Source organism: Rhinoderma darwinii, chromosome 4, assembly GCF_050947455.1.
Source record: "Rhinoderma darwinii isolate aRhiDar2 chromosome 4, aRhiDar2.hap1, whole genome shotgun sequence".
Classification (NCBI taxonomy): Eukaryota; Metazoa; Chordata; class Amphibia; order Anura; family Rhinodermatidae; genus Rhinoderma; species Rhinoderma darwinii.
The window spans coordinates 283,963,602-283,976,081 of NC_134690.1; the positions used below are offsets into that span (position 1 = coordinate 283,963,602).

The 12,480-nt window shown below is 40.3% G+C and overlaps 1 protein-coding gene across 1 annotated transcript in view; it reads left to right on the top strand.

Moving 5' to 3' along the window:
• Positions 1 to 12,253, top strand: part of PLG (plasminogen) — a 107,376-nt gene extending 95,123 nt beyond the window's left edge. The window contains exon 19 of the mRNA XM_075862560.1: positions 11,999 to 12,253. Within this exon, the coding sequence (XP_075718675.1) occupies positions 11,999 to 12,160 (162 nt within the window). The 3' untranslated portion in view covers positions 12,161 to 12,253. The remainder of the gene's footprint in view (positions 1 to 11,998) is intronic.
• The last annotated feature ends 227 nt before the right edge of the window (positions 12,254 to 12,480 follow it).

The window sequence follows — 12,480 nt, forward strand, 5'->3', positions numbered from 1 at the left end:
AATACAACATGGCCTGCTTAGCCAGATACTTTGTAGATTGGATCCACAAAAGAGATAAATTAGTAAATTTGCAGTTAGAAGAGGTATTAGTGTCACCACTTTTATTAGTAGGCATTTTATATGCTAATTTATAAGATATAAAATCAGTAAAAAACATGATAATTGCTTCAGACACAAGGAAACTGTGGCGACAAATCCGAAAATGGTGTGATCTTCCCATGCATGTCTCCGGTTGTTTAAAGAGGCTCTGTCACCAGATTCTCAAATCCCTATCTCCTATTGCATGTGATCGGCGCTGCAATGTAGATAACAGTAACGTTTTTTGTTTTTTTTTAAACGTTCATTTTTGGCCAAGTTATGAGCTATTTTATATATATGCAAATGAGGTTTGAAATGGACAATTGGGCGTTTTTTTTTTCGTTATGTCCAACTGGGCGTGTATTGTGTTTTTAACTGGGCGTGTTTACGTGTATGACGTTGACCAATCGCTGCTGTGTAAATGAATGGAGATAAGTGTATGACGCTGACTGGTCAGTCAGCGTCATACACTTCTCTCCATTCATTTACACAGCAGCGATGTGCAGCCACATACACAGAGATTAACGTTAATCAAGTGTCCTGATAATGAATACACATGAAATCCAGCCTGGACGTCATGTGTATTCAGAATCCTGACACTTCTGACTCTTTTCTTTGAGATTTCCAGCAAGGGAAACGAAATCCCGTTTACCTCCGTAATCTCGCGAGATTACGCGTGGCTTGCTGGAATCTCACAGAAAAGATTCAGAAGTGTCAGGATTCTGAATACACATGACGTCCAGGGTGGATTTCACGTGTATTCATTATCAGGACACTTGATTAACGTTAATCTCTGTGTATGTGGCTGCACATCGCTGCTGTGTAAATGAATGGAGAGGAGTGTATGACGCTGACTGGTCACTGATTGGTCAGCGTCATACACGTAAACACGCCCTGTTAAAAACACAATACACGCCCAGTTGGACTTAACGGAAAAAAAACGCCCAATTGTCCATTTCAAACCTCATTTGCATATATATAAAATAGCTCATAACTTGGCCAAAAATGAACGTTTAAAAAAAAAAAAAAAGTTACTGTTATATACATTGCAGCGCCGATCACGTGCAGTAGGAGATAGGGATTTGAGAATCTGGTGACAGAGCCTCTTTAAAGATCAGGGACCTTCCAAATCTATCTGGCAAGGTTTTACCCAAAAATTTTTAGTGAATGGGAGAAAAAGGGGCTATTATGAGTAAAGGATCTATTTGATGACGTAGGTAAAAAAAAAAGTTTTCAAGAATTGTAAAACCGATTTGAGATTAGCACTAAACACTACTTTACATATAAACAAGTGATCGAGTTCTATGGTTAAACAAAAGAAAGAAGGATGAACATATTTAAATTGAATCCTTTCTTTGAATCCCTTACTATTTCTGGGACTTCACTCTCACTGGCAAAGATCTATGCAAATTTTTAAAAAAATTAACAGATTAAAGGGGAAGACACCACGGCGAAAAGGATGATGTCGAGAAATGGGCATAGTATTGCCAACACAGGAGATTATGCAAAGAATGCAGAAAGGAAATAGGTCGGTCATAAAAGTTATAATTCCTGAAAAATGGCGAGAAATGCATTTCTTTATAATAAATAGGCTTTACTATGATTTTAGTATTCCATTAGAAAGATACTTAATTGGTTATAAGAATCAATGCCCAAAATTCGAAGAATTAAAATCATCTCTATTCCACGGCTTCTGGAGTTGCAGTATGATTCAGCCCTTTATTAGAGATGTAGAGAAAATTCAGTTGGTTGCAGGAAGTAGACTCAAACTGGATATCTGGCTCTTTTTGTTTCACTTTCATGAAAATGCGATAATCGCTAGTAAGATGGCTTTGATTCATTTGGTAGTTTTGGCAGCTAAAAAAGCTATATTAAAAAAATGGCTCAAACCGCAACCCCCATTAAGGGCATACCCTTAATGGGCATCATACCCCCATTAAGGGTATGAGTATGGAAGTTTGTGTGAAAAGGAGACAATATGGGAATATTCTTCTCTGGGAGAAGTGGGGACATTTTTTAACCCTTTAAGGATGCAGCCTAGTTTGGTCCTTAAAGGGAATGTGTTGCCAGCAAAACATGTTTTTTTTTTTTTAGTTAAACAATTAGTGTGTAGGTGATTAAACATTCTTCTAATTTTTTTTATTTTTTTCACGAGTCAGGAAATATTATAAATTGAATTCAATTTATAATATTTCCCAGCACTGGTCACTAGATGGAGCAATTCCAAAAATTGCAGCATTGCATGTGGTAAAGCAACCACATTGCTTTATGCTGCAAAATTGGGAAAAAATCCCTCGCTCTAGTGAGCTCTCAGAATCCCCCCCTCCTTTATCCTGGCTAGTGCCGGGAGAAACGAGGGGTTTGAACGGTCTAACCTCCTACACTGTGTGTCACCATTTTTTGAGCTAACACACAGTGTAGAAGGTTTACATACACTAGTAAAACACACTGAAACACGAACATACATAGAAATCACTTACCTGCTCCAGTCGCCGCCGCTCCCTCCGGTCCGTCCGCTCCGTCTGCTGTCGCTGCTCCATGTGCACAAGTCCGGAAGCCGCGACCAGAAGTAGTAATCTCACTGCCCGGCCGCGACTTCCGGTCCACAGGAAAATGGCGCCGGACGGCGCGCATTTCAAATCGGACTGTGTGGGAGCGGCGCATGCGCCGTCCCCACACACACGGCGTACACCATAGTGGATGGAACGGGCCCCGTTCGCAGTCCCTATGGGACTGGAGCTGCCGTATTCCATGTCTGTATGTGTCGTTAATCGACACATACAGAAATGGAAAAAAAAATGGCAGCCCCCATAGGGAAGAAAAAGTGTAAAAATAGAAAAAAGTAACACACAAACACAAAAATAAATATAAACGTTTTTAATAAAACCCTAACATAAAACTGATATAAAAAAAAAATGTTGGTGACACTGTTCCTTTAAGGCTCAGAGCCCATTTTTTAAATCTGACATATTTCACTTTATGTGGTAATAACGTTGGAATGCTTAAACCTATCCTAGCGATTCTGAGGCTGTTTTCTTGTGAGACATTGGGCTTTATGTTAGTGGTAAAATTTTATCGATATATTTAGTGTTTATTTGTGAAAAATTGCAAAATTTAGAGAACAATTTGAAAAAATAGAATTTATCTGAATTTAAATGCATCTGCTTGTAAAACAGGTGGTTATACCACCCAAAATAGTTACTAGTTCACATTTACCATAAGTCTACTTTAGATCAGCACCGTTTTTTGAGCATTATTTTATTTTTCTTGGACGTTACAAGACTTAGAACATAAACTGCAATTTCTCATATTTTTAAGAAAATTTCAAAAGCCTTTTTTTTAAGGTACCTGTTCAGTTCTGAAGGGGCTTTGAGGGGCCTCTGTATTAGAAACCCCCATAAAACACCCCATTTTAAAAACTAGACCTCTCAAAGTATTCAAAACAGCATTTAGAAAGTTTTTTTTAACCCTTTAGCCATTTCACAGGAATTAAAGCAACGTAGAGGTGAAATTTGCAAATTTATTTTTTCTTGCTGAATTTCAATTTTATTAAAAAAAATTTCTGTAACACAGAAGGTTTTACCAGAGAAACACTACTAAATATGTATTGTCCAGATTCTGCAGTTTTTAGAAATGTCCCACATGTGGCTCTAGTGTGCTCGTGGACTAAAACACAAGCCACAGAAGCAAAGAAAGACCTAGTGCATTTTGGGGCCTCTTTTTTTATTAGAATATATTTTAGGCAGCATGACAGGTTTGAAGAGGTTTTGAGTTGGCAAAACAGTAGGAATCCCCCAAAAGTGACCCCATTTTGGAAACTGCACCCCTCAAAGAATTCATTTATGGTTATTGTAATCATTTTGACACCACAGTTTTTTCACAGCGCGTATTTGAATTGGGCTGCGATATTTAAAAAAAATCATTTTTTCCAATAAGATGTCATTTTTAATCAAAATTTCTTATTTTCACAGGGAACAAAATGCCCCATTTTGTTGCCCAATTTGTCCTGAGTGCGGCAATACCCCATTTGTGATGATAAACTGCCATTTGGGCCCATGGGAGGGATCAGAAGGAAAGGAGCGCTATGTGTTCTTTGGAGCGCAGATTTTGCTGGATTGGTTTTTGGGTGCCATGTCGCATTTGCAGAGCCCCAGAGGTATCAAAGCAATGGAAACTCAAGGAATTTATTTATGGGTGTTGTGACCATTTAGACACCACAGTTTTTTCACAGAATTTATTTGAATTGGGCTGTGAATTTAAAAAAAATGTAATTTTTTTCCAATAAGATGTAGTTTTGGCACAAAATGTCTTCTTTTCACAAGGAATAAAATACCCCATTTTGTTGCCCAATTTGTCCTGAGTGTGGCAATACCCCATTTGTGGTTATAATCTGCCGTTTGGGCCCATGTGAGGGCTCAGAAGGAAAGGACCACCATTTGGCCTACTGGGGATTTTCTGGTGTTAAGTCATGTATGCAGAAGCCCCTGAGGTACCAGTACAGTTGAAACCCCCGAGAAGTGACCCTGTTTTAAAATCTACACCCCTTAAGGCATTCATCTAGAGGTGTAGTGAGCATTTTGACCCCACAGGTATTGTGTAAAAGATAATGCACAGCAGATTGTGCAGAGTGAGATTTGCAATTTTCTATACATATATGCCATTTCAGTGTCCGATATATTGTGCCCAGCATGTGCCACCGGAGATATACACCCCATAAACTGTAATGTGGGTTCTCCCAGGTACGGCAATACCCTACATGTGGCTGTTAGCAGCTGCCTGGGCACAAAGCAGGGCCCAGAGGGGAAAGAGGAGGGCGATAAGCTGTGAACAGTGCATCAGGATAAGTAAAACTAGGGTAGATTAAAAATCAAGGGATGTATGATAAATTTTAAAACACTCTTTCATACAGAGCCATTGTTTTTCGGGACACGTGTCACATTGATATATTGTGTCCTTCCTTATGCCCCCTCTTATAGCAGACTTTGCACCTCTTTTGACTTTTTCCCTTCTTGCCAGTTTGGGGAAGTTCTTCTGTAAAGTGTTGCCCTGGTACGATGTGTGTGGCCTCGCTTCCAGAAGTATTGGGTGCCCCCCTTCTTGGTCCCTAAAGATTAGGTTCTTGATAACTACCTCTTGAAATTCCAAGAAAGTTCCCGTCTGGCCTGTACATCGAAATAGCACGTACGCATTGTACAATGCCATCTGTATGATGTACACGGCCAGCTTCTTATACGACACCGCATGGCACTGTAGGGCTTCAGGACTTGAGCTGACAAGACCACCCCTCCCATGTACCTATTGTAGTCCAGGATGCAGTCTGGTTTGGGAGTCTCTGTACTGGTACCTCGTACAGGTACATGGGTACTGGTGTGACCATGTATTGTTATCAATACAAGGACATCTCTCTTGTCCTTGTACTTGACACACAATATGTTGCTGCTTGATTGTGCCCTGCTCTCACCCCTTCTGAGTGTTTGCGCAAGCAGAGTCTTAGGGAGGCCTCTCAGATTTCTACTAGCAGTGCCGCATGCCACAGTACTTCTGTAAGCGAGGCACTTGAAGAGTGGGACGCTGGTATAAAAATTATCCAGGTAGAGATGGTAACCCTGGTCCAGCAGTGGGTACACCAAATCCCACACAATTTTTGCATTAACTACCAGTAAGGGGGGGCATTCTGGGGGCTGAAAACAGGTGTCCTTCCCTTCATATATCCTAAATTTGTAGGTATACCCTGATGCACTCTCGCACAGCTTATACATCTTCATGCCTTATCTTGCCCTCTTACTCGGCAGGTACTGGTGGAATTGAAGCCTCCCCTTAAAAGGTACCAGGGACTCATCAATAGAAATACAATTCCAGGGGGTGTATGCTTGGGAAACCGGGCACGGAAACGGTCTAATAGGGGTCTCCATTTATACAAACGATCCAACTGGGGTTATCTCAGGGTGGGCACTGCTCATTATCAGTATAATGTAAGAAGCAAAGTATTGCCTCATTTTTATTTATTTTTAGGTTCCAGTTCAGTTCTGAAGTTGCTTTGAGGGGCCCATATATTAGAAACCCCTATCAAACACCCCATTTTAGAAACTAGACCCCCTCAAAGTATTCATAACATCATATAGAAAGTTTATTAACCCTTTAGGTGTTTCACAGGAATTTAGAGCAAAGCAGAGGTGAAATTTAATTAATTTAATTAAATTTATTAGGCACCATGTCCGGTTTGAAGAGATCTTGTGGTGCCAAAACAGTGGAAACCCCCCAAAAGTGATCCTATTTTGAAAACTAGACCCCTTGAGGAATTCATTGTAGTTTTTATGGGATGCATGCGACTTTTTGATCAGTTTTTATTCTATTTTGAAGAGGCGTGGTGACTAAAAAAACAGCAATTTTACTATTATTATTTATTATATTTTTTTTTACAGCGTTCACCGTGCGCTATAAATGACATATTCACGTTATTCTGCAGGTTGATACGATTACGGCGATACCATATGTTTATAGTTTTTTTTATGTCTTATGGCATTTGCACAATAAAATACTTTTTGTAAAAAATCATTTTCTTTTTGTGTTGCCTTATTCTAAGAACTGTTTTATTTTTCCATCAAGAAAACCGTGTGATGACTTGTTTTTTGCGTAACGCACTGTAGTTTCAATCAGCACCATTTTTAGATACATGCAACTTTTTGATCTCTTTTTATTCCATTTTTTGGGAGATGAAGTGACCAAACAATTGTTATTCTGGTATGGTTTATTATTATTTTCTTTTATGGCGTTCACCGCGCAAGATAAATAACAACATAATTTTGTAGTTCAGGCCGTTACAGATGCGGCGATACCAATTATGTATAGTTTATTTGTTTATTTATTTATTTTTATCAATAATAAAGGACTGATGATGGAAAAAGGGGGATTTTTACTTTTATCACTTTTAAAACTTTTATGTTCTTATTTTTACACAACTTTTTTTAACTTTTTTACTTTGTCCCACTTGGGGACCTGAGGGAAGGAGGCCCTGATCACTATTCTAATACACTGCACTACATGCGTAGTGCAGTGTATTAGAGCTGTCAGCTACCCACTGACTGCAAGCATAGTGGGTCCTGACTTTGTCAGGACCCACTAAGCTTCCGTCGATGGTGTAGCCAGAGTCCATTGTTAGCACTCTGGTTGCTATAGTAGCCATCGCCGGCCGCTATCGTGTAGCGGGCCGTCGATTGTGGCTTAACCCCTAAGAAGTCGCGATCGCTATTGACCACCGCTATTGACCACCGCACACTGAGCTGTGATAGCCTGCTGTCGGAAACAGCAGGTATCACAGCTCAAACACGCGCCGGGGAAAGATGGCACCGTGTTAACTCAGGTCAGTAATATTACTGAGCTGAGCGCGAACTATGTGCTCAGCGCGACGTAATAGTACTGAGCAGAGCGGGAAGGGGTTAAAGCAATTTTATGGAATAACATTCCAAGATATTTTCGCTCAATGGCAGATTGTTTTTCCGGAGGAAAAAATGTAAATTAAAATGTGAAGCACAAGGGATCCGTGGGTGGGAGTTTGGAGGGAGTGGTGGGGGGAGAAATTAATTGTAAAATGTTTGTAATATTCATGTTTTTCTTCTTTTTGTCTGCTTTTTTTTTGTACCGGTGATTTTCAAACAAAATTTAAAAAAAAGAAGCTTTGTCTTCGAAACCACATCATGACAAACTTCTAGCTGTTTCAAAACGCGTAACTATTCTGTTTCCTTTTCTGAAAGACTTGATCTCAAAATGGTCTTTTTCCTGGCGAATCTCAAGACACTTCTATGAGCCAAGAAGTTCCCTGAGGACCACTTTCAGGAGTTGCAATTGTGGGAGAGCTTACCGGTTAACATGATGGATCAATCTTTTCATCCTTTCCAGTGGTTAATCTTCCCAACAAATGCCAGTCTGTCTGGGTGGGGTGAAGTTTTTTAGTCCTCACACAGTTCAGGGCACTTACAGAGGAGACATCCCTACAGATCAACCTTTTGGAATCTAGGGCAATTTTCCTATCCCTTATCCATTGGTCTCTTCTTCTTTAGGGTTGGCAGGTTAGGATCCGGACACGCAACTACACCGCGGTTGCTTATCTGAATAAACCAGGCAATAAGCAAAAGTTGGGCAACTCTATTGCAGCCCCCTCAGTTCCTACTGTGGATGGAGCAGTATATTCCAGAACTGTAACCAGTCCACATACCAGTGGACACGTGGACTGCAAATTTTCCCAAACTGAGAAAGACTAGATACGGGAGAGTGGTCTCTTTACCAAGAAGTAATCCATCAACTGTGCCAGAGGTGGGGTTACAGGCTTGTGGATCTCTTTGCGTCCTGTCTCAAACACAATGTTCTGGCCAGGGCACGAGATCCCAAGGCCATAGCAGTCAATGCGCTGGTCACGCCATGGAAAAAGTTATTTATTTTGTATACTCTCCCCAGAGTATTCAAGAGACTCAAGTGAGAAGGCGATCCAGCGATTCTGGTGGCACCGGGCCTAGTACGCAGACGTAAGCATCCTTCTCACAGATGCACCTCGATGTATTTAGCTTCCACCCAACCTCCTTTACCAAGGTCCGTTATTCCACCCCACTTTACCTCAGATGCGTTTAACAGCATGGCATTGAAGGTGAGATTTTGAGGGCCTGAGGTCTCTATTAGCCTGTTATCCATATAATGTTGAAGGCCAGACAACCTCAGTCTGCCAAGGTGTAACATTGTACGTTGAAGGCTTATTTCCACTGATGTAAACAGTAATTTCCATTCTATGAAAGTTCCACAGCTAGAATTCTGTCCTTCCTGCAATAAGGCCTTGATAAGGGAATTTACTTATCTTCCCTAAAGGGGTTAGCTCTCTGCTCTGTCTACTCTTTTTCAGAGAACTTTGGCTTTTCGTTCTCAGGTGAAGACTTTTTTGCAAGTGGTTGCTCATGCGGTTCCTCCTTTCAGACATGCCATTGAGCCTTGGGATCTTAATTTATTTGAATCTTTTGGAGACATTTCGTTGCGTCTCCTTTTCTGAAAGGTAGCTTTTTTGTTGGCTGTCACCTCCATCAGACAGGTTTCATAACTTGCTGCCTTGTCCTGTAAGTCCCCCTTTTTGGTTATCTATATGGATAAGGTGGTGTTCAAACCTGTTCCGGCCTTCCAAAGGTAGTCTCTGCCTTTCCTATCAATGAAGAGATTGTTCTCCCTTCGTTTTGCCCTTCCCCATCTCATCCAAGGGAGCAGGTTTTGCATTGTCTTGATTTGGTAAGAGCAGACAGAGTCTATCTGGCTGTGATGGAGTCATTTCGGATCTCCAATTGTTTTTTGTTGTTCCTGGAGGGCCACGTAAAGGTTTGGTAGCATCCAAGGAAACCATTGTGTGTTGGGAACAGTCTGTGATTTCATAAACTTATCGGTTCAAGGGTAAAGTTCCTGCCAGATTACTGCCCATTCTATAAGGGTGCCTCCTGGACATCAAGCTTCAGTTGCTCAGGTCTGCAAGGCTGCTACCTGGACTTCTGTGCACAACTTCACTAAGTTTTACCAAATTCATTCTTTGGCCTCTGCTGAGGCCAGTCTGCGTTGTAGAGTGTTGCAGGCAGCTGTGTGTTATGCCGGTAGCATGGTTGTACTTTTTTCTTCACACCCTCTAGAACTGCTTTAGGACATCCCATGGTGCTATGTTCCCCAATGATATTAACGAGAAGAGAAGATATTTGTACTCGCTGTGAAAAATATATTTCTCATTGAATTCATTGGGGGACCCAGATCCGTCCCTCTTTTTTTTTGTTTGTTCCAGGCCCGGGACCGATTGTTCTGACAGTTTAGTTAAGCTTTCTCCTTGGACCGTGGACATGTATTTTTTATCCCGCTGCTACTGTACAAACTGAATAAGCTATGAGAAAGGTATGGGTAGGGTACGACCTACCTTGGTGGAGCCAAGACTCTTTCCTACCGATTGTAAAAATAGGGATGGGAACAGCACCACCGTCACTTTAAATGGGGATGTAAGAATGCAACAAACCGTCTTTATGTTCCAGCTCTAGCCCACTCAAGGGTCATAGGAAGAAGAAGCAATGAGGTCAGCATTCCAAAAAAGCTAATCTTTTTACTATCCCATAGTACAGACATCAACAATGTTTCGGCTCTAAATTAGCCCTTTTGAAGCTTGAAAAAGGCTCACTTAGAGCCGAAAATTTGCTGGTGTCCGTACTATGGGACAGTAAAAAGATTTTTTTGGAATGCTGACATCAGTGTTTCTTCTTCCTGTGAATCTTTCCTACCTAGTGTTGCCTTCTTGTAACAGGGCTATATACCCATGATGTTGTGTTCCACAATGAATTCAAGTGGTTGGTTTGTTTTTTAAATTAAACTATTCATGTTTACATACCACAATGTCAGAATGACCAACTACTGTTTTTATGTTTGCATAAACAGTTATGTGCATGATTTTACAAGCGTTTTGTCGGTAGTCATTTCATCGCTACACATATTTACATTTGTTCACTTGCTAGCAATGGAATCTGACCAATTATCTGCCTGTGTAAATGTGCCTTCATTCACTTTCAAACATACAGTGCACTCGGAAAGTCATCAGACCCTTTCACTTTTTTCATATTTAAAAAAAAATCAAATTTTTTACCATCATTCTACTCATCACCTGTCCAATATCATCCCTAAAGTGAAGCATGTTGGTGGCAGCATCATGCTGTGGGGGTGTATTTCAGCGGCTGGTACAGGGAGACTGGTCAGCATTAAGGGAAAGATGAATGGAGCAAAGTACAGAGATATTCTTAAAGAGGCTCTGTCTCCAGTTTATAACTGACCTATCTCCTACCTAATCTAATAGGCGTTTTAATGTAGATAACAACTGGTTTTTTTTTTTGTTTTTTTTTAAAAACGTTTATTTTTGAACAAGTTATGAACATTTTTAGTTTTATGCCAATTTGTTCTAAGTGCCCAACTGGACGTTTTTTTTTTCATCAAGTGGGCATTGTAAAGAGAAGTGTATGACGCTGAGCAATCAGCGTCATAGACTTCTCTTCATTCATGCCCAGCTTGTTTCACAGCACAGCGTGATCTCGAAAGAACACGCTGTGACTGGACTTCCTCCCACAGGTTTTTCACCGGAGTGACGGAAGAGTCAGCAGTCATCACCTCCAGCCGTGCCAGGACGTTTATCCGAATCTGCAGCATCTGGACGCAATGTCTGTTCAGTCTTCCATGGCTCCGGTGAAGGACCTGTGGGAGGAAGTCCCATCCAACAAAAAAAGGTCCCTAAGCACACAGCCAAGACAACAAAGGAGTGGCTTAGGGACAACTCTGTGAATGTCCTTGACTGGCCCAGCCAGAACCCTGACTTGAACCCAATCGAACATCTCTGAAGAGACCTGAAAATGGCTGTCCACCGATGGTGCCTAACCAACCTGATAGAGCTTGAGAGGATCTGCAGAGAAGAATAGAAGAAAATCTCCAAATCCAGGTGTGCAAACCATGTGGCATCATACCCAAGAAGACTGGAGTACTGAGTAAAGGGTCTGAATACTTATGTCAATGCAATATTTTAGTTTTTCCTTTTCAATAAATTAGCAAAGATTACTAACATTCTGTTGTCACTTAGTCAGTATGGGGTATTGAGAGCAGAATGATGGGGAAAAACTTTTTATTTTAGCATAAGCCCTCAACATAATAAAATGTGATAAAATTTAAAGGGTCTGAAAACGTTCCTAATGCATTGTAAATATACAGATATGTAGTGGTTGATTTAGTTTATTCAAGCTTATCTTGAGTAGACCTCACTATAATTAAAGTAGCCATACACATAGCAACCTGCCTTCTGGAACATAGTGCAAGTGTATTGTTTTGTTTTTTTAAATAAAAATATACAGATTTTTGGTGAAAACTGGTCTACTTTGTCTTACAGGGTGACAGTGGAGGACCACTAGTCTGTTTTGATGGAGAAAAATATATAATTCAAGGGGTAACTTCTTGGGGTCTTGGTTGTGCACAGCCAATGAAGCCTGGTGTATATGTACGTGTGTCTATGTTTATTCCATGGATTGAAAAGACAATAAGAGAAAATTAATGAATTTCTAGTAGTGTTTTTATGACTTTTTTTTAATAGATGGAACTGAAAAGTTACACTATAACAGTATAATGAATAAAAAACTGCTTTGCATCTGCTAGTCTTAAGATTTTATATCTATAATATTTTAGATAAATCCTTTTATGAGGGACCTGCACCTTTTTTTTTTTAAATCTTGTTCTGCGACTAATGATTTGAAAGCAGAAGTATCAAAACCACTTGCATAAACTGAGCAATATTTATTATTGTCTAGCTCCATCTTTTAGAACATCATACATGAGATAACAGAAAGAAGAGAAATGTATGTATGGAAGTGTGTA